This window comes from Gavia stellata, chromosome 14 (assembly GCF_030936135.1).
Source record: "Gavia stellata isolate bGavSte3 chromosome 14, bGavSte3.hap2, whole genome shotgun sequence".
NCBI classification, from domain to species: Eukaryota; Metazoa; Chordata; class Aves; order Gaviiformes; family Gaviidae; genus Gavia; species Gavia stellata.
Genome location: NC_082607.1, coordinates 7,498,482 through 7,521,489, shown reverse-complemented (window position 1 = coordinate 7,521,489; position 23,008 = coordinate 7,498,482). Strand labels below are relative to the sequence as shown.

Below are 23,008 nucleotides of genomic sequence, written 5' to 3'. Positions count from 1 at the left end.
TTCTTAGCAATAACTGAATGGGAATGACCTGGATATAAGCACTCAGATATCCCACCTGCATGTATCCAGCCATAGAGCTGAGCTCTGCTCCTCCCAAGTGCCCCGATGGGGAGAGGCAGGGACTTTGCATTCAAGTCTGGATGGGAGCAGTTTGGGATAAGCCTGTCTCTGCTCAAATAAGGCAGAAGAGCTGCTACCAAAGCCGCCTGCTCCCTGTGCTGCGCCTGGGCAGGCCGGGGATGGGAAACACCAGCCATCACGTGTTGGGGGATGCCCATCGATGCTCAGATTTGCCTGTGCTCTTTGCTAAGCACCAGCTGGGGCTCAGGGTGCCCAGCTGCCTGGGGGACACATCCCGAGGTTGTGGGTGACCATTGCTGTTGGGATGCTGAGGGCAGCAGTCCTTGAGGAATTCCTGCCTTCCTGGAGTGGTGTCCTTTGGAGAGGGGTCTCGAGCACATCTCTGGCTGCTGCCTTGCTACAGGCACCGAGCAGTGGAGCACCCTGCCAGCCTGTGATTCACTGCCACAGACAAAATTCAGTCATAAAATCCATCACACGTCGGCATTAGCCAGAAGCGCACGCCGGCAGCGGGAGGTCTGCGGTGCTGGGGAGGAGGGAAGGACCATCAGGAACATCATAGCTGAGCTGATGAAGTTAACAGGCAGCTGCAGGCAGAAGGCAGCGCTGCTCATGTTCCTCCTCGACGCAGCGGTTAGCCTGGGGTCCGGCAGCACGTGCTCTCCAAAGATGCCCACCGCCTTGAGCACCCTCGTGTGAGGGAGCCAGGACGCTTGTTGCTTCTCCTTGTGGCTCCAGCTTGCCCCATTCCCCATCCCTCGCGCAGGTGGGACGCACTGCAAAGAGCTGGTACCTCGCCTGGAGATATAAATTTGTCTCTTGTAACGAGTGCCACAGAGTGTCAGCTTAAAACGTGCCCTCCAGCAGCCCCGCGGGCGCGCAGGGGGGCGGCTGACGGCTCTCCGGTCCTGCTCAGCGACCGGCAGCGCTCGGGTGGGTGCTCGCAGGGAGAGCAGCGTGTCCCGGTGGGGATCTGCTCACTCACTGCGGATGCTTTTGGACAAAAGGGCAGGGCCAGGGCACGGGGAGGAGAAATCCCAACTGGAAGCTGCTTGGAAGTTTGGTTTAGGGTGGGAACTTTTATGGTTTTTGGCAGAGAGTCCCAGCGTTATGCTTCCAGCTGTTGCAAGGGACGTTATCTTGCTGGCGGTGTGGGTTCTGCTGGCTCTTAAAAATCCAGCTGACCGCTGAGTCAGTGGTGACTAGAGTGACAGCCTGTCTTGGCACACAGGGTGGCACGGAAACTCCATAAAAGATGCTTCCACGGAAGAGCATCGCAGCCTTGTACCCACCATAGCGCGTCGCTGCCTTAGCCGGTGTTACGCTGTGTATGAAGTGTGCTATTGGTACACCTCCAGGTGATGATGATTTAATAAATGCAATTCCTGCCCAGAGCTTCCAGAGCCAAACCGTTCCCTGCAGTGCATCCAACGGGACTTTGTCTGGACTGGTTTGAATCGCCTTCAGTGATGAGGCCGCCGGCGTTTCCCCCGGGAGCCTTTACGAGGTGTCAGCATCGGGGAGATACCGCTGCTGCTCCACCTAGGAGTGACTTTTCCTGATGGGAAGGCAAAGCATTGGTTGATGAAAGATAAAATACGGAGGTAAACGTGTCGCTGGCGGTGTCGCTTAGCACATGATGGTTGTGGCTGGGAGTAAGCGATTGCCTGTGCAGACACGCGCTGTCCTAGCAGTGGTGGGTTTGCAACGTAGCTGGCCTTTAATGTGAGGCTCATTTACTTTAACAGTCAGGAACCTTGAAATAAAAGTCCCCAAGGATGGGTTGTTTGTGGAGCTTCAGGAAATGTTTCCTCCTGCGCCGCGGCAGTGGTACGTGCGGTGGCAGGTCTTGGGGCTGGCGGTGCCGTGCTGTGCCGGCGGTAATTGGGTTCGTTGGTGCTCCCCATCTTTCCCCGCTGATCCAGAAAGGATGAAACAGTGGCGTCTATGGGGGCTGCAAGCCTGCTCTGAGGATGCAAAAAAAATTTGAGACGACCCTTGAAAAGCTTTTCCCTTTGGGTGGGGGCCAGGCTCGGCTGACGGCTCTGCTTACGCCAGGGCACGGCTGCCAAGAGAGTGTTGGGAGGCGGTGGGGTTCGGTGGTCCCTTGGGTGCTGGGGTACCACTCGGAGACCCCTGCCCGCAGCCTTTTAGCATCCTTATAGCTGTAGGCAGCGACGGCAAAAAGCGTTTGCGAGCCGCTCTGGTGATCGTGGCTGACAGCAGGAGGCTTGGCCCCCGTTAGTATTTCGACTTGTTTTACAGGAGGGAGAGTGGGACATGTTGGAGCTGCAAGGGCATTGCCGGTCAGAGGCTTTGCTGCTGCCGAGGGCTTTTTTTTTCTTCCTGCTGAGCTGGAGGAGAAGTCAGCTTTGAAACCAAAAGGGCTGGTTGTCAGTTTTTGCATGTGTATTACTGGAAGTTTTACCAGGAGATTAAAAATCAAAATTAATAGTAGCCATTAGGCAGCTTCCTTGATAAAAATGCATGTTGCATTGGGATGGTGTGGAAGCCGGTCTGAATGCCGAGCCTTTTAGGATCCCCAGGACACGACTTGCATGTAGAGCAGCCACCCTTGGGTAACACTTACATGCCTGGATTTTGACTTCATGGTTTTAAAAGAAAACAACGTGTGTGTAATGGCTGCATCTGTGTTTCAGAGGCAGTTTTACAGCCAAAATCTGCGCCGCTTTGGGAAATGGTGCCGAAGCATTGTGTGCTGCCCCGGGATGGGAAGCATCCCCCGGGGCACGGTGGGTTTGCTCTGCCCCTGGGTCTCATCCAGGGCTGCAGTGGTGCCGGTCCCCGGCAGGACCCCGGGCGGGAGAGGCGAGGAGGTGTGAAATGGGAGCGGGCAAGCCTTGTTTGAGAGGTTGGACATCCAAAGGTGGAATTAGCATGGAGGTTCAGGACTGGCTCTCTGCGGGGGTCCGGGATGGCCCCGTCGCGGCGACGGCAGGGAAGCGAAGCGGCAGCGCTGCCGTTACACCGTAAGCGGGGTGTGGATCGGGCACGGCCTTGCTCCGGTGCTGCTTTGGCAGGTCCCGATGGAGAAGGTCAAGGTGGAGCAGCCACGGATCCAGCAGGACTCAAGTCCTCCGGGGACCCCCACGCCCGACAGCTCCCAGCCCCGGGTCCGGCCCCGGCGCCGGGGGGGTCGTGGCCGTGGCGATCCGCCGCCTCCTGAGCTGGTGGCCGCCATCAGTAAGATGGGGAATTACTGGTTTTAGTGATAATCCTGGTCTAATCCCCCAACCTTGATACACTCCGGCGTAATCCTCACTCACACTGATTTCGTTTGGGCTCCTCGTGGCAGCGGGGATTATTTGAGCGAGCAACAGTTGCAGGATAAGGCCCTGTTGGTTTCAGAGATGCTTTTTACTACCTGGAAAGCGTTCTCCTCGCTGTAGGAAATGGTTTTCTAAGCACAATAGAGCAATTTTCGTTTCAGGCAGCACCGGCAGTTTTTGCTCTGGCTATCTGGCGGTGTTAACTAAAGCACGTTTCTGCAACACACAAAGATTTTTTGTTTTGTAAGAAATGAAATCAGCGTGGCTGTTCCTCTTTCTCTGTCATTTCTCTACTTGTCAATTCTTTCTTCCCCTCCAGCTTATCCTCCTCTTCTCCGCTAGCCTTAAAAAGCCCCCAAAGTGTCTGTTATAATCACATTTTGTGTGTTACAACCAGAATGAATGTACTCACTTTAATATGCTGGGTTTGAGGAAATCAGTTTCTGCCTGGTATAACAGACAATTTGTTATAAACCATGCCATTTATAAGCGGAGGGCCTTGCTTCAGTGTAACGCTGGGGAAACGTCATGATACATAATTGGGAGGGATTTGGCTTGCTTCTGAGTAATACTGTGTATAGAGCAGGGGAAAAAAAAAAGGACATAATTTCCAACCTGGAGAAAGTTTGCAGGGCTGAGACACGCCAGGCTGTTGAAATAAGGCTTATTTTCAGCAGAGCTAATAATTAAAGCATTATCAGTGATGACGTTCGACTCGTCGGAAGGCTGATTTCGCAGCGAGTGTTGCCAGTCTTGTTTTCTCCTTGGGAGGTCACTGTAACTCAGCACTTTTTTCGTGCCTGCGATGCGCACCGCGATGGGTAAGCGCAGGTCACGGCTCTCATTAGTGCCTCTGCGTTTCTGTGCCTGTGCATCCCTGTCTGGGAGCTAACGGCAGCCGTTCTTCTCCGAGGGCCCGCCGAAGAGGAGGGATGCTTTCAGCTTTCCATAACAAGTGGTTATCCCCTCCCCGGGGAAAGCTCGCCGCTCCCTGCCAGGCACCCTGCGGGCACGCTGCACCTCCCCGGGGAGCAGAGCCTGCGGGCTGGGAACCCCAAACCTCCCTGGATGCTCTCCCTACTCACTCCAAATGTGCCCCGAAATCGCAAGTCCCAGCAAATCCCTCGGCTTAACTACTCCCAAAGTGTTTTGTGTATCGCTGCACGTTCCCTGACCTCTCTGAGCATCAGAGGCCGTCATTATGGAAATCAGCAGCTTTTTATTCCATTCCGAGGTCAGCCTAACCAAATTATGCATCTCCTAATGTAATCGCTCCAAGCTCTCTGTTTGGAAAAATTCATTTGAACACCTTGCAACAGAGATAAATACGCCAGCTCCCATTCATGTTTAACCACATCCCTCACCGATGGCCACGCTCGCTGCTCTGTGTCTTAGGCGAGCCCGTGGTTCAACACGCTTTGGCTTTTGTATCTGTGATATGAGGCTGCGACTCCATCACGGCACTTCTTTGGGTTTTCCAAGGGTTTTCCAGCCCGTGGTGGGGTCCCGGCTGGGTGGGACCAAGGGGGTTTTGCTGCAAGGGTCCGTGGAGGAATTATAGAATCATAGAATGGTTTGGGTTGGAAGGGACCATCTGGAAGGATCATCTAGTTCCAAACCTCCTGCCATGGGCAGGGTCACCTTCCACTAGACCAGGTTGCTCAAAGGCCCGTCCAGCCTGGCCTCGAACACTTCCAGGGTTGGGGCATCCACAACTTCTCTGGGCAACCTCTTCCAGTGCCTCGCCACTGGAATTAGGGCCGGCGTGGGATGTGGTGGCAGTAGCCAAGCTGTGTTTATCAGTTACACCCCTCTCCTCTGATGGCAAGACCTATAAATAATGATATAATGATTATACTGTCATATTTTACATACTGTATATTACATATTATTTACTATCTAATATATACTATATGCTATATGATATACACAATATATAAGGATATAGAAAGTGTGTATAGAATTATTATACATTTTACCTAATTATGTAAATAAGTATATAATATGTCATATAACCATATATATATCTCATTTGTTTTTATGCTACTGGTTCGGGGTTTGTGGTTTGCTTTTACTGGAAGTAGAGTCTTGTCTTGTTTTCCTTTTAGTAAATTTGAATTTCTGATGCATATTTCTGATGCATCTCTAACTTGTCAAGTCTATAAAAAAAGCTCCTGCAACTATATTTACATGGCAGATAAGAATTTTCCCTTAAATTAGGAGAGATTTATAGCAATTTTTTTTTAAATTACATCAAAAGGGTAGTCTTGCACGCTACTTACAGCCTTTCTTACAGTAGTTTCCAAATTAGCTCCTCTTGTATTGAGCGATTTGAACTCTGTGGTTTCTCCCTGGCGTTTACTTTGCGTCAAGCACACGCTGCGTGCGAAGGCATCGGTAAGGCCAAGCGCACGTCGCCTTTCAATAACCTTACGTGCATCTGCTCGGCTCCGTGGAAGAGCCGTATTTTCCAGCTGCCGTCTCCTGAAGTCCCTCCTGAGGGCTTTGAGCCAGAGAAGCTCCTCAGCCAGGTGCCCTCCGAGGTCCCCGGGCTCCTGCCCTTGCCGAGGGTGCCCTGCTTGGGTCTTTCCTAAATTCCCATCAGCTGGCAAGGGCAGAGCCCTGCCTGCCCTTCGTCCCCTGCCCGCCTCCGTCGGCGGGCTCTGCCTGCGGGGCTTCTCCCCAGCACAGGTTTCAGGCTCTCCAGGGATGAGCCCTCCGCCTCTCCTGGGAGACCTCTCCTCTCGCCCCTCTGACGGCGGCTCCCACTCTCGCGCCGGGGCTCGGATGGGGGGACCCCCAGCCCTGCCCGCTCCCCCTTCCCTGCCAGGCTGCCTACCGGGCTGGGCACAGCCTCGCTTCAATAAATTATTAGATATTGTTCCCAGTAGAGGCTATAGTTGAGTTCCAATCGTTTTCTGTTAATTAAAATACAGGATGGTCTTATTTGTAGCATAAATAGTTGTAATCTGTGTACTTATAAGTGTAATTATAATTTAAATTAGAGCGTGCTCTGAATTGGTGATGGATGGGGTGCTCTGCAGGCAGCGCTACCCTCACAGGGCTGCGGTGTGGGTTGTCTCCTGGGGTCCTCCGTGGTCCCCGTCCCCAGGAGAGCATCACCCAGGGCTCAGCAAAGGGACACTGAGGCTCCCAATTTCACTGTTCCTGTTGGGACGGAGCTGGCCCGTGGCACCCGCTGGAGGGTTTGCCAGAGGAGAGACCGCAGCATCGTTGCTTCAGTGTCTCCCTCTAGTTTCTAGTCTAAATTTGGAGTGAAGTAATGGCTTATTTCAGCGGACAAGTGATTAGTACTTAGCCTCGAATGAATCCCTGTTTAACACGGAGTTACGGTGAGTTCTCTAATGAGAGAAGGCTTGAGTGCGGCGACTGCTAATGCTGCAGCGGGCAGATGTGCACTGCAGGTATTGCGCTGCATGTACCCTCCGATGGAAACCCTCAGCGCACTGCCGGTAACCCCGCTCCTTCCCCTTACACCCAAGACGTCGTGTCGGGCTGTGATATATAGCGTAGGTCTGTGTGCGTCGGAGCTGTGTAGATGAGGTCCTCGTCTCGACGCCCTGTTGGCCACCGGAGATCTGGACGTGAATCCTTCATGGTTCTCACGGGGATCTGGAGCTTGTTGGATTATACCATCTTTTGTAATGGCAGGTGTATGCCACAGGGCAGGTTTTAAAATTCCCGTGTTGGTGGATTGCATTAACCCATCCTAAGTCAGGTATGTAAAATTCCATTAAGCGAAAACCCTCTGGCATTTTCTCACCGTGCTCGAGCTCTGCAGGCTATGCTAATGCAGCGCGTTTGCTCATCTATTAGGAGGATGATGGCTTTAAAATAATAACATTTATCTTTGGCAGCGGACCTACAATAGTGCACGCCGAGTACAATTTTGTGAAAGGCTCTGCAGATGTTGCCTCATTCAATCTGGGTCAAAAAGAGTGCTTAGAATCGTAAAGGTTAGAAAGAGATCAAATAATTCGGCGGTTTTATTGCTGAATAATGTACTTGGAAAATATCATTCACCATTATTAGACTAAGTGAGCACAGAAAACACAGGACTCAATAGTCATTTCTCAGTATTGGCTGATTTTACTGTTTTTATAACGTAGCTAAATTCCCTGTTATTGATTCCAGCATCGATTATCGATCTGGAAATCTAAATGTATGTGCTGGTGGGAGCACACGGGAGTCGGACGATTAGGGAATTAGGCTTCCGCACCTCCCTGCAGCGCCTGGCAGCGGGCAGCACACCCGCGGGACAGATTGATGCTACTTTTGGGGAGCTGTCAGGGTTTGGGGAGCTGATGAAAAAACAGGAAAACACCCGTTTTATGTGTGTTCTTTTCCATGCCTGCGAGCTTATGTAAACTTGGTCACGCCATCCCAGATGGGCTGGGACGGCGGCACCAGGATGGGGGCTCGGTGCCCGCGCCTGCGACTCCGTCACCTGCTCCCTCCTGGACTTTTCATATTCAGATTCACATCTGGATGCTCTGGCAGGGACCCAGCTTCAGTGACATTTAGTAATCAAATCCACACGGCTGCTGGCTTAGAAACAGCATCCAAACCTGTCTGCCCGGTGAAACGCTTTTCCAGACGTTTGCGAGCGGTTCCTCTGCTTTCTTGTTCAGCCCCCCACCGCGGCTGTTTCCCTGTCTGGGGGAAAATACTGCGCTTGGGCTGAGATCCTTCCCCGTACCTGAGTTTGTTGCAGGGGCTGGGTTAGTGCGAGACCAAAGCCATGGTCCCGTACGGGTGCTGCATCCCGTGGTGAGCCCATGGACCAGAGCCAGCAGCATCGCTGTAGGAGCCACGGGCTCCCGCCGGGCGGGGGCTCGCTCAGCCGTGTGATGGGTTCCTTTGTTTGGAAAAAACCGGGCAAATTTTGGAATATGTTCATCTCTTGTTCTCCACACTTTGTTGTTGTCAGCATTAATATGCCATTAACACATGCTCATTAGGAGGAGAATGATTATACCCTGCAGAATATGGGGGAAACCTTCATTAGGCGCTAACATATTGAACTGAGCTGCAACCTTCGCTTGGGAAAACTGGGGAAGGTTCTGCTCGGCATCACGTTTCCCTCATTTCTCCTCGTTGGTCTGATAAAAGCACCTCGTCTTCTAGCACGTGCTTTCGGCCAGGGCTGCGGGTGATGCGCAGGCGAGCCTGGGCTCAGGCTTCAGCACTGAAATCCTTCTCGGGACCTCAAATCCATTTTCCCTCCGAGTGAAGACATATCCTCATCGCATCTTATTCTGGCACGTGAAGAGGACGTGAGCCTGTGTCCCCCCTCCAAGGGCTGTATTGGCTCTTCAGGCTTAACGAGATGAAATCTCTGCAGAGCTGGGAGATGCTCCGGGAACAGATCTGTTGAGAAAGGAGGTGTCATTTCTACATCCTCGCTTTTCACACTGTAACGATGTTTTAAGCGTTCATCTGGCCTTGCTGCCTCCAGTCTGAAGCCATAACCTGCCATGTGTGACAGGGCAATTGCTCGTCCTGGTAATGATTACAGCGGAGCCCGGCGTTGCTCCCTTGTTTGCTTGGTGCGTGGCAGCTCGAGGCATGTGCATGGTGCTCTCTTAAAGTCAATCAATAAGAATAATTGCAAGTTCAGGTGGGGGTGAGGGAGGAGAGTGCTGCAGCAGACAAATATTTGCAGATTAAGACCCTGTTTACGTGCAGATGCCTCTTGTGATAGGTAACAAGGGATGGACAATAAGGACCATATGCGGTATTTAATCAGAATTTATTCTAAATGGGGTGATTTCATAGATTTCCATGGAGCTGACAGCTGTCCTCTGTATTAAATGTGAGCGTGCTGCCTCCGTCCCTGCCCCGCTGCCCTGTCTGCCCTGGGTTTTGCAGGATTTTGCAGCGTTGGCAGCGGGCCATTGCAGTCCCGTCCCCCATCGCCTCTGTATAGGTGTGGCCAGAGGGAATCCCGTGGATCAGTTTTCACCTACAAACCTCAGCAAAGGAAAAATGGCATTTGACAGGCCAGGATTTCCCGTGGTGAAGGTGAATGAAAGCATAGCCACGTCAGGACCGCAGGAAGGTGCTGGGGGAGGTATTCCTGGCTTCTCATGCCCGCAGCAGCCTCAGGAGCAGCGATGCTGGGCTGAGCGATGCCTGCTGCCCGCAGGAGAGCCAGCACCCGTGGGATGTGCTGGAGCTGCAGCTGGTCATGGGGAGACCCAAACCACAGGTTGGAGGGTTTCTTCCTGCAGAGATGGAGACAGAGAGGGCTGGAGCTGCCCACCCCGGCTCACGTTGCGTTTGGTGACCTGGCCCCCCTTTTGTTGTTGATCCTGAAACCTAATAATGAGGAAGTATGCCAAAACCAGAGAGGTGACCCATGATTGTCTGTCATTGACAAGAAGACAAATGAGGTGGTGAGGTGAGATACCAACACGTGACAGGTCAGGCTTGGAAGCTTTTCGGTGTCTACCAGTGCCTTCATTAGAAATACAGTACCATCTCCAGGCTTGTGGTGGCTGGCTGGACGAACGGATGGACACCCCAGCTGTTGAGGAGGTGGGTCGGTGGCCATCACAGCTTCACCCAACTTCTCCTTGGTGATTTCTCCTCCGGCCTTCATGACTTCTCCCTCTCAGCCTGCTGTGCTGTCCACAGGCAGAGCAGCCACAGGCTCCCATCTAATCGCATCTCACCACGTTGGAAACGTGGCTGCGTCCGTTTGCTGGATGCTGCGTGACTCATGTAATCACCATGCGAAATGCATCATTCATAAACTGTTTAGCGCGACCTTTTGTACAGTAGCACTAATTATTATTATCACAGAAGCCCAGTAAACTAGACTAGTAATTATCAGGGATTTATTTGAATGGACAGCTAAGCTATTCTTGGCAAGTTAGTCAAAGCAGTTGTCATGACAGCCACACAAATGTGTCTTATGAATTGGGTTAATTAGGGTAATTAATAACTGTTGTTTTGGCCTTTTTAACAAGGTATTGCCTAGACACTATCAAAAAATAGCAATTGTACCTAACAGAAATAGTCGTCTTCTAGCAGAAACCTTCCAATCACGAAATCAAAGTAGTAAATACCCGTTGGGTGATCGTTTCACAGAGCAACGTGTCATCCTTCTCCTTGCGCAAAAGCAGGGAGTAAAAGGCTCTGTTGTAATTTTTCTGCTGAGCTTCCCCTGCTGTGCAGTGTTATCTAGAGATTGGTCATCATCATTATTGATATTATTGTTATTTATTTTAATGCCATGCCGCTCCGAGCCGTTGTCGCAGAGGGCTCTCTGCCGTGCCCGGCTCCGTGCGGGTGGCGAGGGCAGCCCCGAGGTGTTCCCATCGGTCGGAGCAGGCTCCGCAGGCGGCAGGACTTAAAGCCAATTTTAAAGTTGTGTCCATAAATTATCGTTGTTTTGCTGGTGCATCATCACCATCCTCATGAAGATGGCTGGTGCCAAGCTGCCGAGTCCTTGCTCAGCAGAGCATCTGCTTCTTTCAAAAGAAGGGTTTTGCTGAATCAATGGTTTTGCTTTTGTCATGTTGGTGCCGATACTGAGTAATGGTGGTAACTAAAGCTCTTAATAACCAAGTAGCACCGAAGACCCTCAAAAGGAAGAAAAACCCCGTAGTCCCCATCCCAGGGAGCACCCTGGGCACCCTCGTAGGGGGTTTGCAGCCTGCGCTGGTGGCGGTCCCCGTCCCATGCCGGTGGGCTGGGTGCTTGCCGGCACGGAGCACCGTCTCCCCGAGGAGTGCGAGATTTGGAGCTGATTATTAAAAATGGCCCAAGATTACAGATGCGACTGAGGAATATTACGTAAGTTTTGTAGAAAAATGACCTGAATAGATGAGTGAAGGCTCTGGCTGGTTCTCCAGCTGCACCGAGCCCTGTCTATTTATATCACCTCTGGGCTTTGGAAGCCCTCTTTTAACTAAAGCTTATTTGATAACACACATCTTTTAAAAAGAAAAGAATAAAAAAAAAAAAGAAGAAGGAAAGGGGGGAAGAAAAACCCTCAAGCAAAACACCTCTATGGAGAAGGTAGGGTTTTAATGAAGAAATATTTTACACCATTCTCCTACAACCTTAGGGCTAATAGCCTGGAACTGGTACTTTGGCTCCTTAAAAAGCCCAACAAGACAAGCCAATTACGGCCTCTGAAACATTTTTATTTTTAGTTCCTTGTAATAGCAATTCATCCTTGGCTATGGTACATTAACTGGAAGGAACAAGAAGTAGTAAGGTTTGGCATCTTTGTAATAACCAAGGGGCTGTGTTTACCAGGCTGTTCATAATGTGGGGTGGCTGTCGGGCCGGGGAGCGGGCAGAGTGGGGATGGAGAGGGGCATCCAGTTAGCGCCGGAGCAGAGATCCCCTAACCTGGCGAGCGCTTTATTATCATTTATTTCCCTACAGTTTATTCTGGGAGAAAACAGGCTCCTGTTGGGCTAAATTCCTCCGTTGCCCGGTGTCCCCAACCTGGCAGCACGGCTCAGCGGGGAGGAAGGGCTCTTCGGAGGGTGCTGGTGTGTCCCCAAGGATGCCGGAGCCAGTGTGGCACTTTGGGGGGCAGCGGGTTTCGAGGGGAGCTGAGCCGAGCCGAGCCGGGCTTCACATCCCGCTCCCTACCCGAGCTCTGCACGTGGTGCCGCGGCCGCTGAGGACAGCGATGGCAGCAGGGAGGAAGGCCGGTCTTGCTCAGGTTTGCAGTCAGTCTCATGGCTGCAGGGTAGTTTTGTGGGCTGGAGAGCTGTGTTTTCCTGGCCAAGTAGGGAAAAAAATTAAAACAGGGGAAAACTGGTTTTGATAAATAATTTTGTTGTTAGCAAAATTCCCTTGAGGCTTAGAGTGGAGCTGGCTGAGGCGATCCTGATTGCAAGCCTTCCCGTGCAATTACAGATAAACAATGTAAATGATAACACGATGAGCACATGGGGCAGTGTTCGCTTCCGTTTCGTCATCCGCCATTGCCGGGGGATTTTAGCTGAAGCCAGGCGGGAGCTGCTGGTGTGGAGGTTTCACTCCAGAGCTGGGGGTGGACGCGCGTGGCCACGTGCCGAGGGCACCCGTGGGACTGGATCAGGCCTCCGGTGAAGCCGTAGGATGAAAACCTCTGTGGGGTGTGTAGGTGATACGGGAAGCGCTTGCTGCTTGCCCAAAAATCAGGAGAAATGGGGCTCGCACTGAAACACGGGGCAAAGCTGAGATCCTCGTGCGCCCGTCCTGCCCTCCCCGGCTGCTCCCGGGGCTGCCGCCTGCCACGGCACCGGTCTTGGTAGCCCAGTCCGAATTTCTCCCTACTGAGCCACAAAGCAGGGAAATCCTCCGGCTGCTGCCGGGAGCCCCCTCACTCCCCGCCCTGGGGTGCCTCAGGCGTGTCCCCATCTCCTCCGGGATGCAGAAGCGGAGCGAGGTGCCCGCGTGGCGGCCGGGCACCAGCTGAGCCCAGCTGCCCGTTTTAGTGCCCAGCCCCGTTTCGGCGTGCCCCAGTGCCCCCCGCCTGCCCCAGGGCTCGTGCACGCTCAGGGATGCAGCCGTCGGGGTGGCCGCCCGGGCATCCCATCACTCCGACGTGCCGAGCTGGCGGCGGCATCTCACGCCTTTCCTATTTTTAACTCATCTGCAATGATTTTTGTTTTTTCTTTTTCTTTTTCTTTCTTTTTTTTTGCAGTGACAAAACTGTGATTTCTCCTGTTCCCTACAAAACGCATCGGTCTGACCTGCCGCTCCAGAAGGTGAATGACAAGGAGTTTTATTTAGCCCTAGCAATGGGAACATTTACAAAAGGTTCCTCTGTTATATTTGTTTTTATTCCTAATGGCAGGAGGCAGGGAAAGGACTTTTCTGAAAGGTTTTTTAACAAATCTGTAAGTCATGCCCCATTACCCTGGGGCTGCTGATTAGATCCAGATTGTTTCTCGCACTATTTGGGGAGAGGTGTAGTCCACGCTGGAAGCTGCATGCACGGATCCATTACACATCTGAAAGTCCCAGGCATAGGTGATGGGGAAAAAACCCTCTTATCAGGTTTATTGGCTATTATATCCCTGCAGGGAATTTTCCTCGGCGTACCGAGGCAGCCCCCCCATGCAGAAGGCTGTGCCCTGGGGGGCTGGCGAGCTCGGCCCTGTGCCCATCGGTGGGCACATGGGAGGGAGGCATTGCCGCCGCTGCCCCAAAATCCCTCCTGCCCCAGCCCCGGGGCGGGCACTGGGCAGCTGCCGTGGCATCGCCAGCCTCCTGGCTGCTCACAGTCCGGGGAAGGCCTCTGTATGCTCTCCCCTAGAAACCATACCCCCTTTTGGGTCAGTATTTTGCTTTTCGATCAATTTTGGGGAGGTGGTGCCAAGCTGCTGCCTGCCCCGGCAGTGCTGCTGGAGGGACCCCTGTGCCACGGCCACCAAAGAGCTTTCGGGTTATAGGTGCCAGCTGAATGTAAGGCAAGTTTTTTATTATTGCGTTTTTGCTCTTCATAACCATTCTGTAGATTTCTGATATGTTGACAAATCCAACCGGGTGACACTATTTGTGGCTTTCAGGAGTGTAATTATGGCTTCATTGTGTGTTGCCGCTCTCGGGATTCAATCTGGGTTTCTAATCCTATCCCCTTTTTCAAAATCACATCACAGCAGCTCCTTTCCTCCTGCCTCCGATCCATTTTCAGACAAAAAAATGACAAAGCCTGTATTTATTTGGGGAGGGGACAGGAGTTCAGCGTGGATTAGTGGGCATGCCTGCGCCGTAATGCAATCTGGTTTGATACTTCTGCTCATTCTGATGAACGGGGTGATGCTAAAGGATGAACTCTCCCAGCAATTTCTCTGCAATGCTTTTTATTTCATCAAGAGAAAATGGAGGCTGGACTCAGTTCCTTCGGTATTTAATAATGTCCATCAGAACCAAATGCCCTTTATTTAAGCTGCAGTAATAATTAGGAGGTTGGTGGTGTTAAGCAGCCATGGAGTCTGGCTCTGAGGAATGTTCACTGTGCCTCATTAAATTTGGAATTAGTGCTTAAAAGGTCAGAAATAAATATTCTGTTTATATTTTGGGGATCGTAAATCTAAATGGATGCTGTGTTTGCACATCCTCGTCTCTGCTCGTTCCTGCTGAACCGAGCGAGGCACCGCTCCATTTGGTTTAGGCAGCAATCAGAGTGTCTGCAAAAAAGCCCAACCCCAAAACCAACCCTGGTTTCATTGATCAAGGGCAGGAAAATGATCTGCTGTATTACATCTAATTATAAAACATCAATATCAGATGCTAAATGCACTTACTTTTTCAGAGACGCTATGTTGCTAGTTTTCAGTTTGCAATCTCCTGTATTACAGGCTTTAGCAGTAAGCTGGCGTATAGGGAAATGCTGCAAAGGGAGATGCCAGAGGTCAGATCCTTTGAACCTTTATTGAACTCCTCCAGGTGACTGCCTCTTAAATGCTCCTTAATAAGAGCCGAATGAATGGCTTCACATTTTTCCTTCCGTCTTGCCTAGGGCTGTTGACACAGCAGAGGTGCATCCCTCTGCCCCGGCTCATGCTCCAGCGCCCGTGGAGCGGGCTGGAGCTGCTGACGGGGACCGGTGCCCAGCCGGGTCCTTTCCAAAGGCCCTGACCCCGCGGGGGTCTCCACGCCACAGCACACCTCGGCTGTTGGAGGAGAGGGTGGTGGGCTCCTTGGGGTGACACAGGCGTCGCTCGCCCCACCGTGTCCATCAGCATTTGCTGACTTTCCCCCAAGGTGGACGCACAGTAGCTCGTTGGGGAGAGTTTGCATGGGGGTTGAACCCAAAGCCTTGGGCTGGTGCTGCTCTTGTGTCTCTCATACCCACCATGCCAGGAGGTGCCGACGCTGGAAAGTGAGAAACCGGGAAATACGGGTCTGTCTTCTGCTACATCTTCCCAGGCTGTGGCCGCGGTGCTCAGCACCCTCGCCCGCGCTTGCAGACGTTGCAGATGCCGTCAGCGCCTGAGCGGAGCCGGTGGTGAGCGCGGGGAAGGAGGAGCAGAGCTCCTCAAGTGGGTCAGGCACCGCGGTGCTCATCCAGGCTGGTCTCCAGCCACCGGTCCTGGCCTCTGACCGATGCTCCGAGGCAGCGGCGTCCTCGTCAGCAGCCGGTAGCGCAGAGGCTAATTACGTGGCCTCACACACGATGGGGGAAAATCTTTCCTGACGTCCCTTGTGATCCACTCCCAGCCCGGAGCTGGATCTGATGAGTCTCCTGCCGGTGTGCGGAGAGAGACCAGCCGCCTTGCTGGGCACGAGAGCGTCAGGACAAGCCCGGCTGTTCCTCTCGGGGCCGTGGGGCTAGATTTCGGTGTTCGGTGGGGTTTTGTACTGCGCCTGCTCCCGGCGGGAAGGAGTCTCAGACCGCTTATTTATTTCCTGTGGGGTAAATAAGCAGCTTGCTAAACGATAATGACTTTCCCTCATTGCTAATGCGTACTTCATTTGACCTGGTCCCTACTTTGAAATTTTCCCGGTTTCCCAAGTGCAGCTGGAGTGTTTTTATGTAATCTGCATGAGTTCTATATCACCCGCAATATAGTTCAAACCGTAAGAATTAAGTGCTGGCGAGATCTCCTAACAGGCAGCCAGTTTTATTGCAGATGCTGGAGCCTGTGATTGAGTGGTCCATGGAGAACAGGACCAAGGATACAGGAGGACCAGGAGAAGTGGTCTTACAAGCCCTGCCCTTCCCACTGGGGAGGCCCAGTGGATTTTTGGGAACAATTTGCTATTTCTGTGCTCCCCGACGATGCCTGCAGCATGGAGGGAAGGGCAGGAGACCGGTGCTCCTGGTGAAGACGTGCAGCTTGATGCAGAGGATGAGGAGCCGTTGCATGTTTTGGGAGGATTTTCTGAAACCCAAGAGGAGAGATGCACATTGCAGCCTCGGAGAAAGGTCCGCTTTGTTTTTTAATAATAAAGGGTGACGTGCAAGCTGTATTAACAAGGCACGTAGGGGGGAAAAAAAAAGGCTCAAGGGATAACCCTGAAAAAGTGGCGCTAAATGTGTCATTTTTACGAAGCTGTTTTTGTGAAGGGTCCCTACATGCTTTGGCAGGAGGTTGCAGCAGGTTTACAATAATTTGTAGAAAGATAGAAATGTTTTCACCCTGAAGTGAGACAGGCAAAAACCCCCACGTTGAGATGCTTTAGAGTCGTCTTCCGAGGCGGAGGCTGGTGGAGGGACGGATGGATACCTGTCACTTCGGGTCAGGAGAGACGAGTCCAGCTTCGAACAACCATGGACTTTGCTGGGGGGCTGATGTGCAGACCGAGGAGCCAAACCCCATCAAGAGCCTGGATCCAGACACAGTGGGGAAAGCTGGATTTTCACCTCCACGGAATTTGGTTTGAAAAAACGGCACATTTGAAATAGCTGAAAAGAGTGAGAAAGAACCGGATCCTGGGCATCTGCCCCGAGGCGGGCAGGCTGGCAGGGACACGGCCGCACTGATCCGAGCCTCCTGGCATGGCCCAGGACACGTTCCCCCCACCCTGGGGACCCACCCCAGCCAGCATCCTCTATTTCTCCATCAGTCCACAGCGGTGGTCGTGCCCCGAGTCGCCGCAGCCCGCTGACCTTTCCGCTGGCACTTGCATTAATTCCCCTTAAACCGCCTTTGGATCCTCCGGGGTTTATTTCTGTTTCTAAGGCAGAGAGTGAGCAGTCATTAGAGCAGCGCCCTGTTGCTAACGGACCTTTTGCTAATGGGGAAGTCACCCCCCCGCAATGTCCAGGTCAAGAAGAATTGTACTGACGTTTGTACGTCTTTTTTTTTAATTTAATGGAATTGGCAGTCCTCAACTGAAAGCAACTGCTGGGAGGGGAAGAAAAAAAAGTTTAAAATTTCCCTGCTGATTGCTCGATTCTGAGTGTGTCTGTTGTTATATTTATATTTGTGTTGCTAAGGCAGCAGTTAAAAGCATTTTTCAAATTAGGCACTGGTAAGCTGCGTGCCGAGCCAGGGCTCTCTCTTTGATGGCATTGACACCAACATGCTTGCATCTGGAAAGCGAATCCCGAGCCCGGAGGACAGCAGGGTTTCTCTCCTCTAAGAGAAATGCAGGCTGAGACCACAGACTTTACGCTAGGTGTTATTCAGCGCTTCCCGACGTCTTGAACGTATTGTTTCTTCATAGCACAGAGGCTGAGGGTCTGATCCTGACAAGCCTGAGCATTCGATATTCGTGTTACGATGAGCAGGAGATAAGAGGTCCTTGCCGTACCCGCCTTTGGACATGGAAAGGAGAGGCTGGGCTCGAGGCTGGGCTTCCCTTCGATTTCTACGGGAGCGATGGGAAGTAACAGTATGTTTGCTTTTGCCAAAATAATGAAGAAGCTGAGGGCTGGCCTCTCGATGATGCACTTTATGAAGAGCATACTTTCATCGGCACCAGCCAGCCTTACCTTTTCCCTCTTTTTTGTGCTTCGACTTTGTTCTTTGGGCCTCATTAAGAGAGGGAGTGGATCCTTTCCCAATTAAAATGTTGACATGTTGGAGACGCTCTCCTTCCCCATCATTTTGCCTGTTTGTAAGTGATTGCACTTCGCAGGATGAACTAGAATTAAATCAAGTGAACTTCGATTGAATAATGCAAGCTGTAAAGCAGCCCTTCTCCATGAAAAATCTCATTTCTTTTTTATTTTCCTGTTTTGCTCCCCTAGCCTGCACGGAGATAACCTTGACAGATAATCCCACGGCTGAGGACAGGTCTCGTAAACTGCTGGGCTGCCTTGTGCGCTGGTGGGAGCGTGCCGGTGCGGGCAGGGCAGGCAGCCCACCGTCGTGCCGGTGCGGGCAGGGCAGGCAGCTCTCGCTGAAGGTGCAGACCCCCAGCCCGGGGAAGCACATTTCCCATCCTTGTGGCCGGGTCACTCCTTGTCTTGTCCAAAATCTGGAAGTAATTAGCGTTAGTCATGCTGCTTTTGGGATTCGAAGCCTGGGAACGGATGCTGTGACCGACCCCGCGGGAACCCTCTCGCTTGCGTGTGGACTTGGGGGTTGTGTCTTCATTAGCAACACGGTGCAGGGCATCCCGAGCCCGGGGAACACAGGGACCAGGGAGTCTGCACACTACATCAAATGTGAATCAAGGGGAATTTGCTTGTCAGTGGATGATTTCAGTTGGGCCAGGATTTGGTCTTTTTTTGGGTCAGAAATCAATAGCAAAGCTCCCGGTGATGTTGGTCAGAGGGGGATTTAGCACGAGGTCTGTATCTAGGCTGTGGCAGGACACGTGATGGCAGCACGTGCGGCGTTTCCTCAGCCTGCGGTGGCGTTTCGGTGACACCGGTCGAGTGTTCCCTGCGGATGGCCCTGGGTATCCCTTGGCCCCTGAAGCCTGGGCTGTGTGGTCTCAGTGCTCTGAGCATTTTAAAGCTCTGTGATGTATGTGTATAGATTGAAATTTGCTCTCTGGGTCCTCCCACCCGCCCATTCCTCTCCCGGTTTTCCCAGGGCTGAGGTGTGCACGCAGGGATGAAGCTGATGGAGGTAGTGGTGGGTGCAGGGGGTCTCACGCTGCTGCTGGGCACGGCGGCGGGGCTGGGGAGGCAGAGACGGAGCCCGCTGAGGCTCCGGGATGGCTGGAGCTGTTCCCACATTCGCCAGCGCAGGGTGATGGAGGGGGCTCTCCGCCGAGAGCAGGGATTGCTCCGAAACTGGCTCCCATCCCTCCTGCCGTCCATCGTTCGGCCACCCTCAGAGCCCGTTTGCAGGGCTGGGACCTCCTGCCTGCCCTGCGGGGCTGCTGGGGTGGGGGCATGCTGTGGGGTGGCATCCCTCCCCCTGGGGTGGCAGCGTCAGGATTGATGGATAAACACAGGACCAGGCATTTTCTGTGGCCTTTAAAGTCTTGGGCGTCCCCTATTTTAAAAATACGCGTGTCCATTTGCTCCCGAGCTCTAACCATCAAGTTGTCCGGCAGGACCGAGGATGCAGGAACTGCAGGGACCAGTAGTTTGTGCAGTAAATCTCCTGCGTGACTCTCCAACAGTAATTACTATGTGAAAGTAATAACCGAGCTGTGCTGAGTGCTAGGCCAACTCCCCCGGCTCACAGCTCCTTACATGTTTCTCTCTGGGAGGCTCCTGTTTGGTAAATTAGATATTGTGCTGTATTTCAGAAAAGGTCACACTTAACCAACGCTGCCTTTGCTTTATTATCTTGGCAGAGCAGAGTAACCTCTGCCAGGGTACGATTGGATTTCACATTCGGCTCTGCTGCAGCAGCCCCGCTCCCTGCATCCTGCCGTTGTGATTACGTTAGCAGCAGACTCTGCTTTCCTTTATTTATTGAGACATTAAAGATGCATGCATTTATTTTTACCATGTTCATAATTGCCATAAAAACAGGCCATAGTATCCCAGAGCGGCTCTTTGGGAAGGAGAGCGGCCGCGGGGCCGGGGCGAGGAGGAGCTGCGGCAGAGAGGAGGCAGGACGGGGCTGCTGGGGCGGGTGGCTGTCCGTCCCCGCTCCCGTTCTGGGGAGACACTGCTGTCGGCCCAGAGGAAGGGGGACGGAGCGGCGTCTTCCCCTTCTGCTGCCCAGGGTGCCTGGTGGGGGCAAGGAGCATCCCCCGGGCCAGGGGTGCTGCTGGTGGGAGCCCAGGTGGGTGCCCTGCAGCTCTGGGGGGGCTTTGGGTGGACAGACGGACTGGGGTGCCTGATGTGCAAAGAGATCTGCATCCTCCAGGGTACCCGAAGCCCAGGAAGGATCCCAGCCAGGCCGTGCAGATCCCACCATGTCCCACCATGTGGCTTCTCCTGTGACTCGCCATGCATCTCCCGCCACATCCTACCATGCATCTCCCACCACGTACCACCGCACAGCTCCCACCACGTACCACCGTGCATCTCCCACCACGTACCACCGCACAGCTCCCACCACGTACCACCGTGCATCTCCCACCACATACCACTGTGCATCTCCCACCACGTCCCACCACGCAGCACCCTCCACGTCCCACCCCACGGCACCCACCCCGGCCTCCTGGGTGGTAACACCCTGCTCTCTTCCACACCTTCTGGTTGCTTTTTTTTTGGTTCCCCACCTGCTGCAAGCACCAGAAATCCAGGGCTTTGTAATCTGAGGTTAAAAGACGGTGCTTCAAGTGCAAAGCGAGTTAGTGGGTTTTGTTTGCAGATGACAAACGCATTGAATTTCTCCCCCACTTTCACTCCCCTCCAACTTTTAAGCGTGTCACCCATTGTTTGCTTTTTTATTAATAACAGAGCCCACTGTCTCTGCAAATGAAATGATGTAAAACAAAGAAAAAGTGCCCGCATTAAGTTCTCTGGCAGGGGATTACCTTGCTGGCATTTACATATCTATGCAATAAATATTTTAACATGTTAATTATACACTAATAAGAAAAATACCTTTTGAACTTTCAGTCAAATTGACACACACAGAACGGAGTCCATCAGGGAATTAAAAGCAATTAGTTTTGTAACAGAGTGTAGTCACATTGTTTCTTCTCTGCAAATTGTTCTGTGGTCACCAGCCAGCCTTTTTTTTTGGTGGTAGCTGGTGGAAAGACCGTCAGGGACTGGAGTTTTCCGTGCTCGCTCCGTCCCACTCGCTGGGGTCTGTCCCGTGCCGGGATGCTCCTTCCCTCCTGGGGGGTTTGCTGGTGGTCCTGCAAACCCGGCTGTTCCCAGTCGTGGAACATTCAGAGTTGTAACCATCTCCCTTTTCTTTTCCTCCTTCCAGACTGAAAACTACTCCTTCGATTCCAACTACGTGAACAGCAGAGCTCATTTAATAAAAAGGTACGTAGGCTCGCTTGAAAGCACTTGGGTTTGCCCAGCCAAATCCTGATTATTTTATGTTCTTCCTTACTGCGTTATATACGACTTGCTTTTTTTAACAGGCAAAACGTTTCAAGAGTAATCATTTGATTTTAAAAACAGTATTTACTTCCTATTAAGTCCCATTGCTCTTGGTTTACAATAAAGGCCACTCTCTTTTTCTTCTCTTCGGCTCTTCGCACCGGGAAGTTGCAGCAAGTTAGGTGGGGTGCTGTTACCCTGACAACTTTCAAATTCATAGAGTTTATTCTATTTGAATGCACAGGAATAAAACGATAGATTTGGATGGTGAGATCTGCCTGCCATGTGAGGCGGGGAGAAGAAAAAAAAAAATCTCGTTTGGGGGCAGGTAATTGGGTTGGATACACGCTCGCTCACTGTTTGAGTTTGAATACTGAGGCAAAACAGCACTTCGCTGGGCTTTTTTCTTCCATGGGTAAAAGGGGAATCATCGGCTCAGTTGCAACCGGGCAATGACTCTTGGGGGAATTTAACCCTTTGGATAAAATGCTGCCTCAGAGCTTAGCCGGGGCAAAGGATTGTCTCGGGGAGGTTGACGCCGGGGTTATCGGGTTGAACCCCGCCGGGTTGTATTAAACTAGAGGTGAGCATCCCGCCGTGGGGCGGGCGGCCAGGCTCGCCTCTGCCTCCCCGGCTCTTTCCGAGGCAGGGAGAGGCACTGACACAGCACAATCAATACTCATCAGGAGGCGCAGGGCTGGGGGGCCGTCTCCCCGTGCAGGATGCGGGTGCAGGAGGTGGCCGGCAGCTCTTCGCCCACCTCCCCTCTTCTCCCCAGGGACCGGCCGGGGTGTGCGGTGGGCAAGCCGGGGCTGTGCCCGTGCCCGTGCCCGGCGGGGTTGTACCTGGGGGCTCTGCAGAAGCCATCGCGGTATCAGGGGGATAATGGAGAGCAGGAGCCGGCCCTGAACTGTTGAGATCTGATCAGAGCAGTAAAAAAATCCAATTATCTGCCTGGCTGAGATCCCATTTGTTTACATCTTAAAAATGTAAGCAGTAAGGGAGCTGCAAGCGCGTTGTTTAAGCGGCTTGGGTTCAGCAAGCGAAGGGCAGGTGTATTTGCCAGCGTGGCTCATGATGTTTAATGATGCTAATGTGGTTGCGAGAGAGATGGTTTGCCTGCGCCACGCCGCTCCTCGCCAGAGAGTCTGCAGGCAACCTGAAAAAAACCTGAATCTATTAATCTTTCCTTGTTCGCACCTAAGATAAAGGCAAGCAGCGCTCCTGCCTGCCGCAGCAGGGCTTACTCCGAGGCTGTATTGTTTGGGAAATGCTGCTGCTGCCGATTCCCCGAGACCTGCCCATCCTTTAGAGAAGTGTCAGCCGTGGAAACATGTCGTGTGGCTGCTGCATTACGGTCTGGTTCACTGCGGGGAAGATAAATGCGCTGTAACACGGGTTGCCTGCACATTATGAACAGCAGCTCCGTGTAGGACAGCATTTCCCCTCGCTTTCTACCTTTGTCTTGTATCTTAAGTACAACGGGTGCCGGGAACACTGTGCAGACATCTAAGAACAAAAAATATTTTCTGTAACGTACTGTGGCATCATTTTCATCCTTTGCCTTTAGGAAGATGTTGTAGCTCTTCTCTGTTTGGTGAGTGAATCTCCTCGAATCCAGCACTTTAATTAGTCTATTTGTACTTTTCCTGTGTTGTCTGCCTGCCTCTCTCGCTCATCTACGCGCACACAAATGAATTGTAGATTTGTAGTGCTTTCTTAACTTAAAATTCTTTGATGTTGCCTGGAATCAAAGTCAGTGGCTTCAACAGGGACATCTTTATTTAAA

The 23,008-nt window shown here is 52.3% G+C and overlaps 1 protein-coding gene across 2 annotated transcripts in view; it reads left to right on the top strand.

The window, feature by feature from the left end:
* Positions 1-23,008, top strand: part of PCDH19 (protocadherin 19) — a 55,719-nt gene that overhangs the window by 6,961 nt on the left and 25,750 nt on the right. For both annotated transcript variants that reach the window (XM_059824314.1, XM_059824313.1), the window contains exon 3: positions 21,101-21,159. In XM_059824314.1, coding sequence (XP_059680297.1) covers positions 21,101-21,159 — 59 coding nt within the window. The remainder of the gene's footprint in view (positions 1-21,100; positions 21,160-23,008) is intronic.